The sequence below is a fragment of the Ictidomys tridecemlineatus genome, chromosome 5 (genome assembly GCF_052094955.1).
Source record: "Ictidomys tridecemlineatus isolate mIctTri1 chromosome 5, mIctTri1.hap1, whole genome shotgun sequence".
Taxonomy (NCBI): Eukaryota; Metazoa; Chordata; class Mammalia; order Rodentia; family Sciuridae; genus Ictidomys; species Ictidomys tridecemlineatus.
Genome location: NC_135481.1, coordinates 106,890,034 through 106,913,246, shown reverse-complemented (window position 1 = coordinate 106,913,246; position 23,213 = coordinate 106,890,034). Strand labels below are relative to the sequence as shown.

Below are 23,213 nucleotides of genomic sequence, written 5' to 3'. Positions count from 1 at the left end.
CCCGGAGGCTGTTATGTTTTTAAAAGCCCTTCTCTTTTGTTAGATTTCATCTTAGAAGGTTTTAGCAGAAATAAGTCACAAACTAAATACTTTGTGGGAGTTATTAGAACAATTGCCACCCACATTATGGAGAACTGCACTAGATGTAGTACACACTTTATATGCATTTAAACTCATTTTGTACTTATACCAAATCTGCAAGGAAAATGTGTGCCTACAATTTCTGCAACTTGGCAAAGGTCATCTAGCTAGTGGAAAGACAGGACAGGATTTCCATACAGACAACTCAGCCATACTGCAGAAAAGCCCATGGGAGGATCTGCACGTTAGATATGTTTGTTTGCACTAAGCACTCCAGCTATTCAGGAGGGAGAAGAGGAGGTAGCTTCCAATGACATGTTTGCTAGAATGGTTTGAGCAGTTTCCTAACATCTAGTCAAGGCACTTAAATCTCTTTGCAGCAATGCTAAATTCTAGTACAGGGCATAGAGCCTAACCAGTACAAATCTAGTACACATATACAGCCATGGTAATATCACATGGGGACATTTATTGTAGCTCAGTGGTTGAGCTGTTGCCTTGCATGAATGAGGCACTGGGTTCGATCCTCAGCACCATGTAAAAATAAATAAAATAAAATAAAGATATTATGTTCATCCACAGCTAAAAAAAATATTTTTTAAAAACCAGGCAATTTGTGGCAGCAAATAGCTCTATAATGGCAGAGACTTTAGAGAACTTAGTCATTCTAGTTACTATTACTATAATCATTAAATTACTCTGTCTCTCCTTATTTGCTTCTGAAGAAAAGAATTTCAGACACTTTCCCAAGAAATAATCAATTAAAAAAACAAAGACCTTCAAGGATATCTAATACTATACAGATTTTGGTAACTAAATTTTACTTCACAAGGGAATCTTGGCCACAGTCGCTAATAAAGTAGTAATTGCGTGATTCGAAATGTAGTGAGCAAGTTGGAAAGTTCATTACTCCACTGAAGGTCTCATTGTCCTGAACAAAGTGTTCAGGTTGTTCATTTCAAGATTTCCTTTGTTTTATCTGCAAGTTCATGGAAAATTCCACATGAGTTAAGTAGTCAGGTAACTACAAGAAATCTAATAGTGAAGTCGTGTGGTACAGTTAGGGAAGCAAAAGGATTTGAAATCCTCAGCCCTGTGCTTCAAATCTCACTCCATTTCTTACTGTAAAATCTTAGTGTTTCCAGCGGCTTCAAATTTCCTATCTTTAAAATGGGTGATGCACTTGACAGCAGTTAAAGAGTCTATACATCAAAATTCTATTAACCCATACTCCCTCCCGTTTTGGCCCAAACCACATTCATGTGCATCATTTAAATTCATAGAACTAAAAGAACAATGAGGGATTATAACATGAAGTTATTTTTTACTTAACTTGGCTCACTATGTAAAGAAACCCTTTGGGCTCCATCTCACACTTTTGCATAATTATTGTTCAATCTCTGTTGAAATTTAAGACAGCTTGAGCAGAAGTGTGAAGGAGGATGTGGCAGGTTGGGTCCCAAGGAAGCAGACTCAGAAACAGAGATTAGCACCCAGGAGGGAAGGCTTGACTAACACCCCTGTGAAAGGCAGGGAAAGGAAGCAGGACCAGATGGAGGGAGAAGTCAGTCATGAAAAGATCCCAAGGAAGCCTCAACTGAGCCATCAGGAAGATGACATGGGCCCTTGGGGCTAATCTGAGCTGGTGTAAACTTCCCGTCCTACCTACCACCACATCCATCAGTCATCCAGAAAGAGTGTTCTGGGAAGAGTACAAACCTGATGAAATGCTCTGTTCAGCCTGAGCAATGTCCAAGGGAGCAACAGAAGGAGGCTTTCGAGCAGTGGCACTTCAGCATATCTGGGCAGGCCAAACATACAGGCAAAGTCGGCTGTCCTTGATGGTACCCTGAATTTGGGATTTCCCTTGGGATCTCTTCCTCCAAATGTCTCATGCTCAAGATTCTTCCATTTCTCCTTTGTTCATACTCCGTTGTCTTTTGCCCTTTATTGGTGACTGTTGTAACTGAATAAACCACACAGTGCCGACTCCCATCACTCCCATCAAGAAGGGGAACTGTTCCCTTCTTGAAAATCTAGGTAACAAGTATGTATATTTTGGTGATGGCATCAAAGAAATATGGGTCAGAGTGGGCATTGTAAGCAGAAGGGAGGACAACAGAGCTAAGATTCAGAATGACAGAGAATTCATGGTCCCTTTAAATGATACTGCTTTCACTGGTCCTTTTTAGAGGTAGTGTTAACTTTACAACATGAAAAATTTGAAGAAGCATGTGCCCTACCAGCTCTTCCAGACACATTCAGAGATACTTCAAAGGAATCTATTATGTTTTAAATCTGACTTGAAGTCACATGATAGATGAGCATACAAGATATGTCAGTAATACTCAAAGCCGCATCACTCCTGGTCATAGGAGAAGACAACTCTCTCTTTGGAAGGTCTCAGGGAATAGCAGACTGAGATGCTTACTCTACAGAAGCACAGAAAAGATCTTAGTTCTATCATAAGTGATGGCAGTGGAAAAGAAAGTTGCATGAAGTGAACTAAGGTGACGACTCTATATTAATAGACACTGTGCTGGTAGCCAAAAATGAATGCTCACACCAACACTATAGGAGGTGTTTTTATTATATATTTTTAAAGATATAAAACCAAACACTAAAGAGGCAAAGTTATACATCTGGGAAACACAGTTGGTAAGTGAACAAGTAAGTCCACATGAGAACAACTCCAAGGCCATTGCTATTTCCACTATGTTGTATGCCATGGTGAATCTTGAATAACTTTTCATGACAATGGTGAGAGTTTCTAGAACTTGGAGGGCTAATGTTATAAACTACTTGTTAATTCGCTTGGTAATTCCTTGTTCTGCAGATAATCTTTTCATATCTTCTGCATTATACCTGATTATTTAAATTTTTGTTCATGCCACAAATGATTTTTATGTATAAAGTGTTTATTCATGCGTCCACAAAATATATTGTTTATGTTTGGTTAAAAAGTTAGGTCATTTCACAATTTACTTGCCCACACTTCTGTCACCATCTTGTATAACATATTTGTATATTTTTTATTTTTTATTGTTTTTGTCTTACTTGTTAAAAGGTTAACAGTTTTGTATAAACTTTTTATTTAGGTCTTTTTCTCTTCCTTGTGTGCTTGTTGCTTACATTTCAGGTTATATTGGCTTTTCAAAATAGACTTGATTCATACTAATTCTTTCATTAGTGATAAGTTATTTCAAAAACATGTCCTTTGAAATTTTGATTTTCTCACTCTATGAAAAAATAGTTGAGATTAATAATTATGTGTTTTTTTCTCCCAGGTGACTTGATTTCCCTGAAGTTAAGCAGTACTGGTGACTTATTGAATTTCTTGGTAGAGCTTGATTGTTTGTAACAAAAATATAATTAAATACTTTTATCTGACTTATTTTGATAAACTCCTTTTAAAATACTATTTTGGTCCTTTTTTAGAGGTAGCATAATATTTATATAAATTTTTAAGAAAATAATCATTTTGCTAATTTTGTTACACTTTTTAAAATTTCTTTTACCGAATTAATGAAATTTTTAAAATTTTATAACAAGGGGCTAATTAATAAGAAAAATAATAGCTTGTAAAAGAATAGATAATAGTACTTCAATTTGAGTCCCAAGGATTACTTTCCAATTATATAATTAAAAGCCATCAATTGAAAATATCAATAATTAGGCTATTATAAATTATTGGAAAGGCTGTATTATATAAACATCCTTAATAAAACAATGTTTCATTGTTATATTCAGGTGTATGATATGATGAAAAAAAGTGTATATTGGAATCTATTCTTAGGCAACTATTTAAAAGTCTAAACATTTTGAAATTAACAACCCATTGTTATCTGTTAAGCAGTGTTTTATAAATGTATTAAAGATGTTGGAAATAAAAAATTATCTAATTGTCCTAAAAACTCATTCTCTAATTTTTTAAGATCATATTTGTACATTTTTTTTAATTCAGAGAAAGAAGTGTCTGAGTCAGTGTGAAATTGTGTTCTACTTCATCCCAAATATACCACACTTAACACTTAATATTTTCCTGGGTGTTCTCATAATTCCTATGCTTTTGAATATTTAATGTTTAATAGCTAGTACATAAAAGGCTTGCAAAGGTTGAAGATATATTCAATGTTCTAAGAAACAATTCTGCCTTATATAATTTTATTGTAAGGGATTCTGTGATCATTTTTATTGACATAAAGTATTTTATGAATATCCCTACTTGCTAATATAGTTTTCATTTCCCTGTTATGGGGAAAGGTATTTGAATTAAAAAGGAGTTTTGTTTCTTTCCACTTGCTACCAGTCCTGTTCATCTGTCATTTTTCAACCATAATGGGTTTCAATAAATGCATCATTGAAGACTTGACATATATAACTTCACTAATCCTTAGATATATTAATACCTCATTTCACCTAGGAGAAAACTGAGCCTTAGCATCATAAAATAAGACCACATAGGTACAAAACCACAGTTCTTCTTGACTCTATAGCTCCTCCTTTCCATGATCATGCATGTGACTTCCCAAACATGTCTAGTTTCAGGTTGTAATAACTAGTGTGAAGCATTTTGACTTTATAATAAAGTCAATGAAGCTGAGTTCGTGAATATTCCTACTATCTATTCAGTACAAATCTTCTTGAATTTTACAAGAACACAGGACACAAATCAGCTCAATAAACAAAAATTCAACTTCCTAGAAAACTAAGAAGTATGAAACAGAATTTAAAGTCCCAACAGACCTAATAAACTAACTAAACTTATAAACTTAGACTAATAAACTAACTCAACTAAACTCCCACATTTTTGACAAAAGGAACAAGCCAGAGAGCTAAATTATATTACCCAACATCAAAGAGAGAGCTGAGCTATGCAACCGAACTTTTTATACACCAATTCTGAATATTTTCACATAGTCGCTGACATGTATTCAACGCTTGGGGGTGTGCCAGCTATTGTGCTGTGCTGTTATTATGGAGGTATTATTGTTATTCCCTATTTAAAGACAAGAAAACTAAAGCATAAACGTTCTCAACACCCAAGGTTAGCGTGAGCTGGAGCAGTGATTTAAATCAAGTTCTAGGCATGTTTGATCCCAGAATTAAAGAGACCTGTCAGGTTTGAATGATATGCCTTCCCATCTAATAGGCGATGGTCCTATAGACACTGCCACCCTCTGTCCAATATGGTTGACTTCAACTGCAAAGCAATTCACTTCCTTGTTCCCCTTATCTCAGAAATAATAGTGAATCATGCTATTTTCCAACTAATGAGGGCTGATATTGAAAATATTTTTCAATAGAAACAGCTGGGGGCCAACCAATCAAAACAGACACTCCTCCAAACAGAACAGAGATTGGCTATAGACCACAGAATGCTGCTCTCCATTTATACTTGACAAATAAATACTCTGAAACCAATTAAACTGTGCAGTTAAGGACTAGAAGAGAAAATACTATTCCCCTCAGAATCCAGATATCTGAATTTCTACATTTATTGAGCAAGAGAAAGACAGAAAAATAAGGGGAATGGATGCTAATACAGACCACAATGACTGAGCTGCTTTAAGACTATTTTAACTCCCACAAACAGAAAGTGTGCAGGTAATAAAAGACAACATGATCTAGCTGAAGAGGATGTATGCTTCTTCATTACCAGATTACAAAATTAAGAATGGAACTATTGAAAAAAGCTACTGCAAAACAGGTGGTAGACTATAACATCTGCTTTGCATACTATAACATCTGCTTTGCATAGCCACAAAAATATTCTTCCTTTTGGTTGCTACCATGCCCACTGTGCAAGGTGCACTTACATGCCATGGTTGGTGGTATTATAGAATGAACCAACATCATGTCATTTAAAATTATAGATTTGGGAGGTGGAGGTCCTGGGTTTCATCACCAGCACTGAAAAAAATAAGTAAATAAATAAGATAATAGATTTTGGGGAGGGAGTGGGTACTGGGAATTGAACTCGGGCACTCAACTACTAAGCCACATCCCCAGCCCTATTTTGGATTTTATTTAGAGACAGTCTCTCACTGAGTTGCTTAGAACCTCGCTGTTGCCAAGGATGGCTTTGAACTTGTGATCATCTGCCTCAGCCTCCTGAGCCACTGGGATTACAAGATTACAGATTTTGGGAACAGAAATTTATTTCCCTGACTTTAAAAAATGTTTTGGTTTTCTACCCTCTGCTCAACAGTCATTCTCAGGGTCCTTTGGTACTCCCAATTCTTGAGCTGATTTTCCACAATAACCAAACCTATGTGTGCTCTGCAGATTAGAGAGGAATGATACTGTATTACAAAGGAGTTTGTTTTCTTTCTGTTCAACGAAGCTGTTCAATGGTCCCATTCATGAGACAAGAACGTGCTGCCGTTCTGTTATCATGTGGCACCTCACTTTCCTTACCTCTTCCTTAGCAAAAATAAAAAATAAAAATAATAGAGAAAATGAAAAACTGTCAGACTTGTTTTGGTAATTATTGTGCACAGTTATGTGGAGTTTTGGAAGCTAACTACCTTTAAATAAAAAAAAAAAAAACAACCTATACATAACTCTGATCTTAATACTCAAGAAGTTGACTTCCATGTTAAAAAGGTGACACTATGACACCATGTGTTTCTGAATTTGTCCTGTATGGAAAATACATCATGTTCATGTTATTTATGCGATGCTTCTCAGCATCAGATACTAGGCCAACCTCGCTCCATGCCTTTTATTTTTCCAGTCACCATGTGTTCAACATCATCGATCTCATTTATGGGAAAGGGAACTGATAATATTGAAGTGTAAGTCAATGCCAAAGTGAATTGTGTCTGGTCAGTTGCAGGGGCAAGTTTCCAAAGTAAATGTGAGTGAACTCAAGCGTGAGCTCTTCCTAACCACCCCTCTCCACTGCCTCCTGTAGGGGCTGTTATTTCTAGGACACACTATTCATTCCCAAATAGGATCACACAATGGGGACCTCTAAATGACACATGCTGCATTTTTATGTAGGCTATGGCAGTGAATAATAACTGTCTCTTTTGATTTTGCTGATGGAAACAAAAGAAACATCTCTCTCTGCTTTTTACATGTGAAGAATTCGTTTTGACTAACTAACTGTCAACATTTCTGACTTTATGTCTACCCATGCTTTGAGACTTTTCATGATGGTGACACTTTTTTTTTTTTTTTTACAAGGTGAATTTGTAAAGACACCTCTTTACGTGCCTTTCTGCAAACTGGCTCAGAGTTTTCAGGTTGTTCGTAACACATAAAAAGTAAGTTCTTCGCATTACTTCGGTAGCTCACTCTGCTCATCCCGTAGGTGTAGACACATCCCGATTCCTTCTAAAGCTTTCGAATCACACAAATGTGTGACCATCACATAAGCACAAACCCCAAACTTCTTTAAGATACATAATATGTAAAACTTCTTTAAGATACATCATATGAGTCATTTTTAGAAAATATGTTTTTTTTTTCCTTCTTGTAAAGTACACATTGGGGTGTTTAAATGATCCCACATAATTCAGAATTCCACAGATCTCAGAGGTTTTTTTAAAGTCACTTCACCCAAAGTGACTAGTGGGGGTGGCTGGTCTTCTAAAAGGGATTGGGCACTTTGCTCAGCATAGCATGAGGTGAAACAATCGATAGATACATTCCTCACCTCCAGGCCACCCAGAGTGTGAGTATGAAGTAAGCCCATAGAAAATTAAAATATGTAGGTGCTAAAAAAAATTCTGAAGTGATATTAACTGCATGGGGGGAGGGCTTGCTAAAATTGGCAGGTGAGGTTGAAACGGTTTTTCAAGGGGCATGTTTGACCTATATCTAAAATGAGCATGTCCCCAGGCAAAGGAGAATGTCAGATGATATTCCTTGAGTGAATGTACAGCACTCGTGATGGCTGCGAGACAAACTAAAAGCTTTCTGTGAATGTTCATTGTAAATGTAAGTCTTGTCTAGAGAATGTAACGAAGGTAGAGGCAGGACAGGTAAGGCATGCCAGGGAGCAGTTTGCATTCAGATGTGTCACACAAGGTGTTAAAATTCTATCTTGCAAGTGATGGTAATAGGATATTCTGAAAGCAAGACATCACATGCATCCAGTTTTAATAGATTTTCCTCTGTCCCAGGATGCAGGAAGGGCTAAAGTGGGAAAAGACTAAAGTCAGGAAACAGAGAAATCATACTTGAGAGGCCAAGGCAAGTGCTGAATCCTTGGTGGATTATTTAAACCAACATGTAAATGTTTGATGGAAGCATAGCTCAAGGGCTGCCTGGGCCACATGTGGAATATGTGGCTTCTAGGATGGATTTTGTTGATGCAGTTTAACTCCCCTGAAAAATTCTCTTATTCAGCCCCCAGACGTACCTAGCCCCAGTAAATATTTGCAGAATGAAAATAAAAGCAAACGAATAAAGGCCCATGTATTCAATGTAGGCATTTTAACCACATCTGAGCCAGCAGATGTTATATTTGATTCAAAGAAGACGGACCCAATATGGAGGTTTTTCATATCCCGGAAATCATAAGAGTCCTCCAAACATACACTGAAATTTTCACTTTGTTTAGACTTTGTACCAAGAGAGTAAATAAGTGGTATTATCATTGGGTATGCATGTTAAAAAGACATCTGGTTTGAGATATATCATTAAAAGTTCTGTGTCCTTAACTTTCAACACAACTCAAGAAAATAAAGCCCCAATAATATCTCCCAAAGCACTCCTTCTTTATTTGTACCACAGTGAGTATAAATCCTGAAGTCAGGGTCCTTCAGCTCTAACAAATTCTGACGTAAGTGCATCTTCAGCAGGATGTACGGTATACTTGGGGCAACCTCTCAAGTATGAAACAAATGATTACTCAAGTTGTCTCATAGTTCCATCTCTCTGTGGGTGGAGACATATTTTGTTTCCACCTGAAACCTTCAAATCGAGCATGAGGGCATTACACATTCAGAAAAAAAAAAAGGAATTTCTATAAAAAACTGGAATGAATGAAAAAGAGCTTTAAAAGCCAAGTATTTTTTGAGGTTTTCCCAGTGTTTCCTTGACTAGTCATAAAGAATAACTAATATTGCACCCTCGGAGAGAAATTATAGTTCCATATTCATATATCTTTAAACACTGACTAAGAATTTATCCCAAAGGCCAGTCTTAAGGCCATTCAATTTAGGGAAACTGCTAAATGTCCATGGAGACCTGCCTGGGGTTAGTTCCTGACTGTGCCATTTGCAGTATTTGTGGCTATGGACCAATCATTTAATGTCCCTGGGGCTGAGTTTTAAAATCTGAAAAATTAAGAGACCATACTTTACATGTTATTTTAATGACTAAATGCAAATGTGTATCAAAGCATTTTGGTTACATACTTTTGGATACATAGGTGCTTGATAATTGTCAGGTGCCATTATTATTCAAGATTAATTTTCCATTCTGGTGCATAATAGAGATCCAAGAGTTTGCATGTGTAATTACAAAATACAGTTCCTAATGTTTCAATTACTTTTACTTGGCATACATTTGAAAACTTTATTTGAAATTAGTTCTGATTTTGTCAATTTGATGTCACTTTGCATCACATATTAAAAGCAAAGATCAACCTATAAGGTAGATGCACCATCCACCTTCCCAACAGGTAGGAATCTATCTCTCTCTCATTATCCTGGACATGCTGCTAGTTAAGTAAAAAGAATGGCAGGTGATTGTATGTGTTCTGTGACATGAGGGCATCAGGCAAAAAATAAATTACAAAATCCATGTGTTCTTTACTTGGCAGAGTCTCATTTTTCTCTGAATTCTCAATAGAACCTAACAATACTATACATAGTAGATGAGGGGTAGGTAAATGCACTGGATGAACAGAAATATCTATGGACATGGTGGAGTAGAACTCGGGCTTGATTTGGCTAGCACTGCATTTGTTCTATGAAGCCTCTGAACTCAGCCTGGGGCCTGGAACAGAGGAGCAGGACCTTCATAAATTCTTTTAAATGAAAGTTACTCCTTGGCTAAGGGATCTAGTCTCCATACAGTAATGTCTTAACACTTGGCAAAACCAACCAAGAATAAAAAGGACATTAATTTACATAAAATATTCCCAGTGTAATAGGAGTCACCGATTACCACTCTCTTTCGTAGTTCATTTTCCAGCAGAGGTTCTACAAATAAGTGATACTAGTTAACTGAAATGTCAAAATTTTATTTCCTGATTCAATCTCTGTCAAATACATCAGTGGTGAAAATGGCCAAGAAGGTTAGGGAAAGGGGTTCTGGAACATTCCATGAGACTAATCCAGAATATCCAGAATTGAACTTGAACAGACACATTTTCATGAGTGTCCCATAGAAAAAGTATAGGTGATGAGCTCTGAGCGATTCTGAAGGAGAAAAGTACCATGAGGATTCTTAAAGAAAACTGACATTCAAACCCAATAGTGCACGTTAAGAGCAGATTATGAGGGAGAAGACTATTCTGACTGGATAACTACATTGTCATTATCTACCTCCTAAACAACATCATTTTCACAAACATAAAACAATACGCTCTGTATATGTGAGTATATGTTAAGGATACTTGTGAGAACACAAAATTTAGTTGGGAAATAGGAAAGAACATGAGGCTTTCACTAAACCCCTCACACACAAAAAAAAGAATCAAATGGCCCTTACACAAACGAGTTGTCTGCATGGTCGGAGAATGTGAAAATCCTATTACCTCTTCCATTCCTCCTTCCTCTTTTGCATTAACAATACAAGTACTGGCTGTATCCCAATGAACTGAGTAGATAAACACAATGTGGTTTTCTTTTAAAATAAGCCTTTACTGAACATATCAACAAGGTACTGTATATAGCGTGGAGTGAAGTTTGTAGTTAACAGAGTGTGTGACACGGTAGGTCTCAAGAGGATGTGGGATGCAGAATCTTCCAGCTCCTGGAAGTTCCTGGTCAGAGAGAACACGCTTCACACAAACCAGAAGCAAATCGACAAATGATTCAAACAATAACAAGTCATCAGATCGATTTCAGTGGATAGATCAGTCCTACAGGGGACAAGCAGTGCTGGTGACTCACCGTGCCTCAACTGATTACAAGTCTTACATCCTATGGACGCCTTCACAAATGCCCTCAGGTCTATGTGTATGCACGCACATGCATACTTCATACTGATTAAAAATGCCTGTCACAATGGCCTTGCTTTGTGCTCTTTGCGTGGGTGTGCAGTGAGAAAAAAAGAAATATAGCAAAAGAAGATTTGTTATAACAGCATCATCATCTGTGTAAAACACATTTTCCCCACAGCCAGAGAAAAGCATCCCCCATTGCCAGCAATTGTCTTTCAACCTTGCAGAGGGAACCAAAGAAGGATGTGAGCTACAGCTTCCTAACTTTAGTGTTTTGACATAAATAAAAGAGCATCAGGCAATATTTGACAAGATCAAGAACTGGAAGCTGTTCTGTGTATGTATCTTTTCCCTGTTGGGTACTCTTCTGCTTTGCTGTTCTGTGAATCTGAAAAGGAAAGTTATGAGCATGGGTGCTATTGTCATGCTCTAAAGTAAAGTGTAGTCTCCTTATTAGAGTTAGAGAAAAGTGCCATAAACAAAGACACTGAATGAAATGAGCCACTTCACAGTCAAATGTTGCAATGGACACTGCAGCTGGGTTTGCTGATCAAGTGAGGCACCTGCTCCCTGTGGACCACAAAGCTGCCCTGTGTTCTAAGTGGGAGCCTTGCTCACAACATGAAGAGAAGGAAGTTCTGACATGGTGAAATGGCTAAGACCATTATGATCAGCACTAGTAGGAAATGGAGCTGTGCTATGCACTACTTCAATAAGACTTTTTACCAGATCGGTCACATCTTAATTTTTGTTTGTAACTTGGGGGGAAAATATCTAATATAGTTTCAGTGAACATCTGGATAATTAGAAATTGCATCTTTTTTTCCCTAACACAAGAGATCGTTTTCCACCTTGTGCAAGGAAAATAGGGAACATCCTTGTGGTCTCTGCCTGTGAATGTCCCATGTGATGTGTGGGCAGTGCATCTGAGAGTGTTTGAGTGAAGCCCAAGGTCTCTCCATGATCAAAACATGTCCTCAAACAAGCAGATATGAGCAACTACCCAGGGTATGAATACCTGTTGATAATATTGTGTGACCATGGCTATGCCTTCTCCTTCTGAAATGTCCTCTGTACTGTGACATATTTCTGCACTCTGACAAGGCTGGATACTATCTGAGATCATCGCAGCTGGTGAGCATCAAGCTCTCTATAAGCCAGTGGACCTGGTCTTGGCCTGCACCCTTAACCTTGACTAATCACCTCAAAATACAAAATGACTAAACCAAAAGAGGAGAAAATACAGAGCAGATGTATCTGCAGATCGTACTCTGATGATGAAACAAGCCAGTGAAAGCATAATCCATCAGTGACGGTCATTCAACAATTTTTGTAAGATGCCTGAGATTTTACAGATTTTATGATGTACTTTCCATCCTGGTATAGGTGAGAGCCCCAGTTATGTTATTATAAATGGCAGGCTGATTGTAGTCGTAGCACTCTTGGTCATGATGTGCACAAGATCAAAATAAATCCTGTAACTAGATTTTCGCTCTTCAGTAGAGAAAATTCTGTCAGATCACCCTAACCATTTCACAGGACTAGATCTCCACTGTGCCACTTAAACCTGAAATAATTCTGTAAAATCCCCAAAGATATTACAAGAACCTCTCCATTCTTGTTCTTCCTGATCCAAAGCAAAGAGGTCTCAACAGCCAAAATTCCCACTGGGAGTTAAACATACAATACCAATAAATGAGAATGGTTTTGTGGATAACAGAAATAAAAGCCCTCAAAAGCCAGAGTACCATCATTTGAACAAACAGTTTTATCTACATAGCCAAGGGGAAGAGGCCAGTGGAAGGACATTATCCAGTTAAGTACAAAAAAAACCCCACGACAACGTCCTGATTTTAGTTAGCTTACTATTACACTGGTCACCTTCGCAGGTTGTCTTATCCCTTCACGGTATGGACCTATCTTTAAAAACACAACAGCGAAGACCCTCTAGCTAACAGACTAAAACGGAAACCAGAGTCACTTCAGAATTAATTTAAATTAATTCATAGCTAAATTCAGCTCTATTGACTGCACAGTTTCAAGTCTTGTGTCTACAACATTCTAGCTTCAGTTATATGTTCTGCTTATTCTGAGGGATGAGGGAGATTAAAACATATAAGTCAGGGTATATCGTTAAGGAAAATAAAGCTCTTACTATAAAGAAAAACTTGCATAGCGTTTTATACCTAAACTTTTACAAAGACGCATCACAGTTTTATTTTGCTTAAAAAGACAGAGAAAGCAAGATGAGTGTGACATTTACTTCATGAGTCCCTAAAATAATGGCCAGTGGTAACAGAAATCTACCACGCAGTGAAATGCCTAGACACGATCTTCCAAAATAATTTTCCAAGGATGCACTTTCTTTCAGATAATGCATGTGATCTATAGCCCTTCTACATCTAAGGAGTGGTGAAGATTAGAGTAAATGGTACGTGCTTGCTGAAGATGGACGTTGCTTCAAAAACATTTAGGATTAAGTGCAGATATCCCTCTCTATTCTATGCCCTCTGCTTGCTGCCCTGCTCTGCCAACATTCGGGGAAGCTCTTCTTCTCTGACTTGTTCATTTTTCATCGGTGGTCTTACAGAAGATTTACCATCCCTCCACAATTCCCAATTGGAGGAACTTCCACAATCGAAAAAGAACACATGAAATTTCAAGTGTTGAACGGGATCAAAGTCGGTCCGAGATGGAAACCTGGTATTGCTTTTAAAAATACGCATTCTTTTGGCCAGCTTTGATGTGTCCTTATAGAATTATTAGCAGTGAGAATTAATATGCATTTTAAAACATGTAAGTACATAAAGATATTTTGTGCAACCAGGACTGGCATTCATAATTCTCTTTGAAATACTGAGCAGAGGGGGACAAACAAAGGTGGCATAAACAACTTAATTACAAAAATAGATGCGAAATGATTGGAAGACAAGAATTTGAGAGGGGATAAAGGTATTAATTCAAGCTATTTCAACATGATACTAATAAAGTCAGTTGATAGAGTGTCATGGAACACTGATCAGTTGCTTTTGTCTAAATAGTATCAGTAATTTTTAAATAAGAAGTTGTTTTAATATATTTTAAACACTTTTTTTCTCATTGGTCTAAATATCATGTTGATATAGCCTCAGTGAAACTACCCAAATAATTCTCATTATCAAAAATAATTCCATTCAATATAATTCTTCCCATTATTTTATTAGGCTCTTCTAAAAAAGTATTCTAGAATATATCTCTGTTGAATGTGATTCAACCTGACATATGATTTGAATAGTGACACTTTTTAAGGGATTTTTTTTTTCTTGCTAGGACTGATCATACCGGTCCCTGAAGATGACTGAAATCATACTCAAGTCTCTAACTCTGTTATCACATAGGGCCAGGGAAGCATGAAGAGTGATTTTTAAGCTCCCACTCAGAAAGCCACCCCTGGGTTCTAAGGTCTTTTCAAATTGGCTCTTGATTTTCTAGATTGTGTCAGGCTGGGTTTACTTATCTCACAGGAACCGGCTTCCTTTTGATGCTTTCTAAACTTCCTGCACTGGGTCAACTCAGGGTAACTACCTCCTTTCTTACTTCATGGATTTTTTTTTTTTAACTTTTCTTCCGGACCAGGAGGCATAGAAATAGCATGAGAACATCTCAGCCATTTCTTGCTTTACCCATTATTCTTCTTACCCCGAGGAGTCCATATGAATATGCCCTTTCATCTGACCATCAGCTGTCGGAAAGGAATTTATCCTGACAGCTACCACAGCAAAGTGGTTAATGTGCATCATAAGGAAGAATCACTCTTTCTTCTGCCTCGGCGCTAGGTTCTCATTGTACAACCCCGTACAGTACTTCAGCAACTATTTTTTTTTTTTTAAGATTTAAAAAGCAAAGAGTTACAAAACTGTTTGTAATTAACTTGAAATAGAAAAGATAGCACTTTTTTTTTAAATCCCATTATATAGTACACCGTATAAATTACAGAGTATTCAAATGCACAAATGCATCTGTGTAACATTTATCAAATGTGATCTGCGTGTCTATGTGCACACACGTGTGTGTTCTCAAAGAGTTCGGCTGTTCGCCTTCCTAACAACGCTGGACCTCTGGTTGTTACGTGTGGCAGTGCTCCAGGTCTGGCACGCTGCTGTTGCAGTATCTCATGTTATTGGGGATATGGCAGTCTGTGTAATTAATGCCCCCGTTTGGGGTGTAAATGGGCTGCAGTCTGAAATCTCCTTTAAGGAGCTGATCGTTATTTAAGGAGACGATCTGAAAGCTGGTTTCCGTCATCTCCAGGATGGAGTTGTCCTTCTTGGTGCCTGCCTCGCAATAGTCATCTTTCCGACGGCCCCGGTTGTATTTCCACTTCTGTGAGGTGTAGCGCCCCTTTTTGTGCATGTGCCAGCAGAAGACACTGAGCAAGACCACGAGCACGAATATCACTGCACCCCCGATCAAACCCGCCAGCAGAAAAGGGGAGCCCATGCTGTGGGATGTCGTCTGCTCATGGCTCGAAGCGGTGTTGCTGCCGTTGTTCAAATAGGAGGCAAGGGTGGTGGCCTCCGAGCAGACGGTGTCTTCTGCGGCACGGTAGTTAAAAGCATCCAGTGGCACTAAGCAAATCCGATAAGTGGATCTGGGCTCCAAATTAACCAGGCTCAGGTGTTGCTTCTCCCCACTGACGATGCGCTCCTGAACGATGCCCCCCACCAGGCTGTGGCCCATCTTCACCCACGTGAGTTTGTATGCCATCACAGTAAAGAGAGACAGCCAGCTGACCTGGATGGAAGTATCATTCACAAAGTGGATGGACAGCTGGATCCGCTCAGATATAGGTGGAGTCGCTCTTTCTCTACCATCCCAGTCAGGAACGGTGGGAAGTTTCGATGTAGTGGGAGCTGGAGGTGTGTAGCTTCTGCTAGGGGTTGGAACAGAGAGAGTGGGAGGCTGCGTCGTTGGAGAAATCGTACTTGGGGCCGGGGTCAAGAGAGGCTGGCCAGGGGTGGTGGTGGGACACGACAGAAGATTCATATTCAGCTCCCTGACAGCCATCCCCCGGACTTGTTCAGGACCTTGGCACATGAAACCCCGGACGTTGAGAGATGAAGGGATATATTTGAGCCATTCGGTGACCCATTTAATACTGCAGTCACAAAACCACGGGTTATTCCGAGCAGTGAGCTGCTTCAAGTTGGAGAGATTATCAAAGACCCCTTGAGTCAACTTCCTCAGTTGGTTGTTGGATATGTCCAGCCGTTCCAGCTTCCGGAGGTTGGAGAAGGCCGTCAGAGGGATGTGGTTAATCTGGTTGTCCTGCAGATACAGCCTGATGAGATGCGTACCTGGCAGATCAGGAGGGGGATAGGAGAGCGAATTACGGACTATGGAAAATTCCTTGAGCTTGGTGAGATGGCTGAAGGTGCCCTCGGCAATGCCCTTGTTCGTCAAGAGATTCCCGTCCACGATCAGACGCTCCAAGCTTGTGAGGTTCTGAAAGGCCATGTCTGAAATCACGGCGATCCGGTTTTCATCGACTCTCAGCTCTTGCAGGTCCACAGGAAGCCCGACAGGCACGCTGCTCAGGTGGTTCTTGGACAGAAACAACAACTTGAGGCTAACAGCCTCCCGGAAGGCCCCATCCTCCACCCCCACCGTGGAGATGGAGTTGTCATCCAGGTGCAGCTCTTCAAGCTTCAGAAGCTGGGCAAGGGCAGCACGTGAAATGGTCTGAATGTTGTTTTCCTGCAAATGGAGAACTCGGACGTTCTTGGGAAGGTTCATGGGGAATTCATCCAGTTGGTTGCCATAAAGGTAGACCGTGTGCACTGACTGTACATTGTGCAGCTCTGCAGGAAATCCAGCATTATTAATTTGGTTGTTGTGGAGGTAGAGTACGGTTACGCCCTCCGGGATCCCAAGAGGCACTGAGGTCAAGCTTCGCTCGTTACAGTAGACAAAGTTCCTGTCGCAGCGGCACACGCTAGGGCAGGCCAGGAGTTTTGACACTTGTGAGTAGAGCCCTAGGGAAAGGATAAGCCAAGATTTCAGGAAAAAAGCCCCATGGCTGGGCCACTTTGTGGTCTGCAGGCCCATTTCTGAAGAACAGAAAGAAAATACAATGTGGTGGGGAAAACAAAAATTTAAAAAAAAAAAAATATATATATATATATAATCAGCAAAATCAAAATGACGGGACAGGTTCTGTCAAAGTCCAGAATTCCAGCTACAGGAAATGTCCCGAGGGCATCGGTGAAAGAACCTTTCTGATGTCTCTGGTCTTATCAGCCTGTATGGCCCTCTTTGCTGTTGTCCTCCATGTGCAAAAGACTTCAATAGGGAGAATTCTCTATGCAGGCAGCAGGTGAGGCCACGTTATCTGCGGGGTCTACACAGCCAGAGTGGGTGGACAGAACTCCTGTCCTCTGATGGAGGTCAGGCCAGGGCTGATGGACCTGTGGACTTCTTGGTTAAGCACAATCTGTGATCTGTTGTAGGGAAGAAAAGAGAAGAGAGTCAGTTAACGGTAGTTATATAAGAAGTACTGATATGCCAACAAACCTTTCAAAAATAGCAAGTTTGGGACTAGCATATATTTTAGCTAACCAGTATTTAGTTGGAAAAATATTTAAGAAAACAATGAAATATCTTTAAAAGGAAACTCTTATTATCAATCGTACTGTGAACTCTGCATCCCAATCAGTACCTTCTCTTAAATATCTATGTGCATATATATATATATATGATATATATATATCATATATATATATATATCAGCAAAATCAAAATAACGGGACAGGTTCTGTCAAAGTGCAACAGACACACAGTCAACATACAGGATTGGTGAATGATTATCATTTCCAAATCCTATTGATCAATCTTACTACAAGATGGAGTTGGGCACTAAGGGAAAAAATGTGAAGCCCTCCAGAGTTATAAATCTTCAAAATGCAAAATGGGGAGTAAGTCATTTTAAAAAATGCACCCTTATTAAAAATTCTTCCAAATGCACTGTGTTTCCAAATACATTTATCATATAATGATAACTCATAAATGATGTAGCTATAGCTTTGTATGTTTCCATCTCCTGTTAAAATGCATCTTGAAATTCTAATATGAAAGCTTACTTCTGCTTAGTGGAGAATTCTAGAGAATGCAATGAAAAGGTTAGAATAAAACATTAATAGAGATTACTCATTATATTACCACTCAGAGATAACTGATAAGTTTCTTTCTTTTGCCTAAGAATTCACATAACATCATTGGAATCATTATTTACCTTCCTGCTTCTTACCTAACAATTTGCCATGATCACATTCCATGTCATTAAAAACCCATGCATCCTTTCCATCTGACACAGATGAACTAGTGCAGGGATAATGCACAGATGCACACATGAAGGCAGAGAAAAGACTTCTCTTTTCTTCCCCGATTCTTGCCTCTCTTCTTTTGTCTTCCTCCCAAATAGCTCCCACTTGAGTTACCAAGGAGACTGTCCAAACTCCAATCTATGACACATTTCCACCACCCGCCTCCGTTGGGACCTCCAGGTATGCATGAGCTCTGCCACTGTGATTCCTTTAAGAGTTGCCAGGCTCATGATTGAGAATAAAAGACTTTCCAATATCACCTACCTCCTGCCTGTGAGTGCTTTTCTTTTCATTTTTTTTTGAAGGACTTTCAGCAAATTATGAAATGAGAGAAGACATAATGGAGGAAGGAAAGGCAATCCAGGGCTAGCAAGCATGCCTTCCTGCTCCAGAATGTGTTCCATTTGTTTTTAGATTACAGAGGTAAAGAAGTTAATTGAAAGGTGCCAGATTTGATTTCCCTACAAAATAAGCTAACATGACAGAACATGGAGACTGCAAGTCCTCTAATTTTCAACAAGATACAGAGATCGAAATAACTTATATCTAAAAGCACAGAGGGTCTATTTGTAACTGTTCCCTCAGCTATCTTTAGAAATATAATTAAAAAAGAAAAAAAAGTATTGTAAATGTTATTTCAGTGTCAAGGATACTGTGAATTTGTTCTATCATTTAAAAGATGGTAAACCATATAAAAACGCCTTTGATGATCAGAAATGATAAATTCATTTTTGACTGCTTATTAAAAAAAAGGGGGGAGAGGCTATTTCTTTCCAGGCAAAAGCAGAAAGATATGATGCTTTATTTAAAATGAAGTGGTACTTATAAATGTGTTTTGCCACTGAAAGGGAGCCATTCTCTCCAGAAGAAATCTCTACATGGTTAAAGAATAGTTTATACAACAGAGAGTAGCACAGGAAAACAGAGTTTGATGCCATCACCTCTATGCCATCCCTATCTCAGGTGTCACAGTATCCCAATGATTCCTAATGTCTTGCTCCTCAAGTATGGTGTGTGGTCCAGCAGCAGGAGTCTGACCTGGGAAGCTGGTAGAAATGCAGAACCTCAGGGCAGAATGCAGTTTAGCAAGAACGGTGGGTAGGCACGTTAGTATTGGAGAAATACTGCCCTAAACACAGAGATGTCTTAATTATTCATGGTTTAATTTATTACATGTTAAATAAAATGCAGGAGTATATCAAACGACTTCTGTGAGCCAAGTAGAGGTAGAAGAGACACGAATCAGTTCCATCTCAAGGAGATGGCCTCAGATTATATCTTATATATAAATTAGATCTTCTAGGTAGAGAATCACAATGACTAGCTATGCCATTTGACCTCAGTGGAAAATATTTATCTCAATGACAAACTTGGCTATCTAATAGGACCTTAAACACTTATTTGTAATCAGAACAGCCTACCTTTATGAAGTAATTAGGTATACCTGCTCTTCAGGTGAAAAGAAAGCCTAAAAACCTAGAATGTAATATGTCTGAGTATTGTGTTCATCTGGAATCTTCAAAATGTGACAGGAGCACTCTGTTCTTACTTTCAGTTCAGAGGATGGCTACTGTTATATTCCCTAGGTAAGAAAAACAGCTGCAATGTTTAGAAGTTCCTAGGTAAAAAGAACAGACACTTTAAAATCATGGTCTCCCCATCTGAAAAATGAGAAAAAAGAGTTGCTAATTCATAGCACTGTTGAGAGAGTTAATCGAGAGTTTTGAAAAGCTTGTCTAGTGCCTTCAGGTGGCAAAAATACAATAAACACAAACCAGTATCTCTATGTAATTGTCATTATTAATGATATCTATGAACTCCAATATGTAGAACAAAATGATACCACTTTTGACCTGTCAAATTCTATGTGCCTTCTCCTACTGCAGGGTTTCATAGTCTTTACACTGATGACATTTTGGAACACATAATTCTTTGTTGTGGGGCCGTGGTGTGCATCCAAAAATGTTTTCTTCATCTTACCAGTGCCTCAGAAGGTTAGCATCGTTATTGCTAATTTTCTAAGGGAAATCAAAGGTAAGTTTTTAATAAGCGTAACCTAAAAATGTTCACTGTGGTGGATACTAATAAGCAATGATTTTTTCATTTATTTATTCCATCCATATTTACTGGGCACTAGAATGGGCAGCTGAATATAGGGCAGAGCCAGTGTGATTTTAAGCCTCATGAGGGTTAAAATTGTAGAGAAGGGAGAGACTTGGGTATAAAGGGAATGACAGCACCGTGGAAAGAGTTTTAATCCAGCTGATGGGGGACCAAGAATAAACAAAATTAATTGTTCCAGGTGGAGGACTCTCTCAGTGTAGATGTGAAGGATAGAAGTCTCAAGCCAAGGAGCCATTCAAAGGGTGTTGCACACAGATCAAGCTGCTTGATACTTGAATCAAGAGTTGAAACCCAGCTCAGTCCAGAGAAGGAACAAAACTTCACCAACCAGAAAGCACTCTCCCCAGCTCTTGGTTAGCTTCTCCCAGAGTACCGCACTTCTAAAAGATAATAAACAAACCCATACTTTAAAATCATTAGAAATGTATAAGTCTTTAACTACTGGGATAAAAATGGCTTTGTAAGATGGATTTGAAATATTGAGACAGAATGATTTTATTTTCCCCAGTTTGTTTGAATGTGTACTGAATATGTTCCCTCTACAAGAAACCAGAGATAATGAAGTATAGCGAAATGGAAAGTGTTAGATAAAAACAGAAATTTTCATTTAAAGTCCACAATACAGTTTCAAAAGCCTGCATATAAACCAACACATTACAAATGCTCTTTGGGGACAAAGAGAGAGCCTGGCCCTACCAGTCTCTTAAAGATGACAGTAACAGCAGCAGCTTTTCCAAGCTATTTTACCTTAATTTAACTCTTTTCATAGGAACTGAGATTTAAGCACACAAATCATGTAAAAGCTTTATGCAAAGTGTTTCTCCTGGTGTTACCTAAGAAGTTCGTTCTCTCTCTCTCTCTCTCTCTCTCTCTCTCTCTCTCTCTCTCTCTCTTTCTTTCTTTTTCTTTTTTTTCTTAATTAGTTCCAGAAGCCTGTATTCTAGGAGCGCTTAATAAATCCAGACTATAAAAATCAAGGTAGAGAAAATAAGAGTTGTCAATAAGCACTGCCAATCACATAACACAACCACACTAGGACAAACCTAATAAAATCTTAATGGGCTCAGCATTGACGGGATGGTGACAAGATAGCACTGGGCACGAAGTGATAGGAATGAGAAAGCTCAGATGAAGAGGGTTTCTCCCAGAAAAGTGTCCTGGGGTCAGGTCCTACTACTAGAGATTCTGGTGTTAAGCAATTTGTGTTTAAAATCGCACCCATTCAGCTACAGATTTCATAAGCCTAACTACACGACGAACGTCCCTGATAGGATCTGGAAACATGAAAGCAATTTATAGATCTCGTGCACATTTCCACATTCCTGAGGGTAGGTTATAAATACTGTTTTGTATGACAATCTGAGAGCTCTGGAGTCAGCTGGCCAAGATGTGGGGATTAGCAAAGGAATCTAGGGAGTATAACAATAGCCACCTCTGAATTGAAACCATTTTTTCCATCTCATTCACTGGACCAAGACCCCTGAAGTTTCTCATTAGACAAATATTTTTGTTTGCAGAGAGAAAGGAGGGAAGTGGGAAAGGAGGAGAGAAGGAGGAAAGAAAAGAAAGGAAATACTTTATATAGTTGACAATTACCTGGCTCCACTCAGTCTAGTATTAAAATCAAACCTCACCCCAGCCCTCAAAAAAAAAAAAAGAAAAAAAAAATCTGTCTGACAACACATTTGAAGGATTATCCTCATGCGGTTTCCAATTGGCTCAAGTAATGGAGATATGATTAGAGCAAACAACCACTGTTATAAAACGTCAAATGCACACATTCAAGGGCACATTCACTATTGCCACGACATGCTTCAACCCAGGAGAGAGCTACCACGGACTAAAATCTGTAACTGCTAGACAATGGCCTCTTTCCTTATCGACTACCACCCACATGTAGGTTTGCTCCAGAAGGTAGAATGACCAGTTAACTTGATGCCAGAAAGCAATTCCTGATAGTAATCCCTGGCTGGGTAGCTGGTTCCCAAATATAGTTTTAAAGAGAGAGAGAGAGAGAAGAATTGAAAGAATGCTAACAGAATACAAAAGGACATGCCCCATAAAGGATGAACTTCCTATAGCTCCTATCTACATACTTTTAATCCACTTCAAAGAGAGGCTGTTCAACTCTAACATTCATTCATCTGCTTAAACAGTAACACCTCATGTTTCAGAGCAAAGTTCTAATTTGTTAAGGTTCTTGATAAAAGATTTTTTTTTCCCCTCATTATTTGGTACTGTGGCTGCCCAACCCTGTGGCCCATCAAACTACAATGGGAAGGTGGGGCAAAATGGAGTTTTCTGGGAACCCTCTGCAGATCCTGGTTGAAGAGATCTGCTCAGGAGGCTGGGCAGGAGTGTCCCTGTCAACCTTCCCCAGGTAAGCCTGAAGATCATCACTTGAGGCTTCATCCATCTGGGCCTCTCCCCATCAGAAATGCTTTGTGGAGACCCAGACAACTGGTCCTTCTCCCTCGCCCATCACACAACCATGTGGGTGGTGGCTGGGGTCAAAGAAA

The 23,213-nt window shown here is 38.9% G+C and overlaps 1 protein-coding gene across 5 annotated transcripts in view; it reads right to left on the bottom strand.

The window, feature by feature from the left end:
- Positions 1-10,264: 10,264 nt before the first annotated feature.
- Positions 10,265-23,213, bottom strand: part of Flrt2 (fibronectin leucine rich transmembrane protein 2) — an 89,417-nt gene continuing 76,468 nt past the window's right edge. For 4 of the 5 annotated variants that reach the window (XM_005321296.4, XM_005321295.4, XM_078050658.1 and 1 more), the window contains exon 2: positions 10,265-17,688. In XM_005321296.4, coding sequence (XP_005321353.1) covers positions 15,314-17,296 — 1,983 coding nt within the window. In that variant the 5' untranslated portion in view covers positions 17,297-17,688 and the 3' untranslated portion in view covers positions 10,265-15,313. Of the gene's footprint in view, positions 17,689-19,511; positions 19,532-23,213 lie in introns of those variants that run through there. The other variant, XM_078050659.1, reaches the window with a different exon arrangement.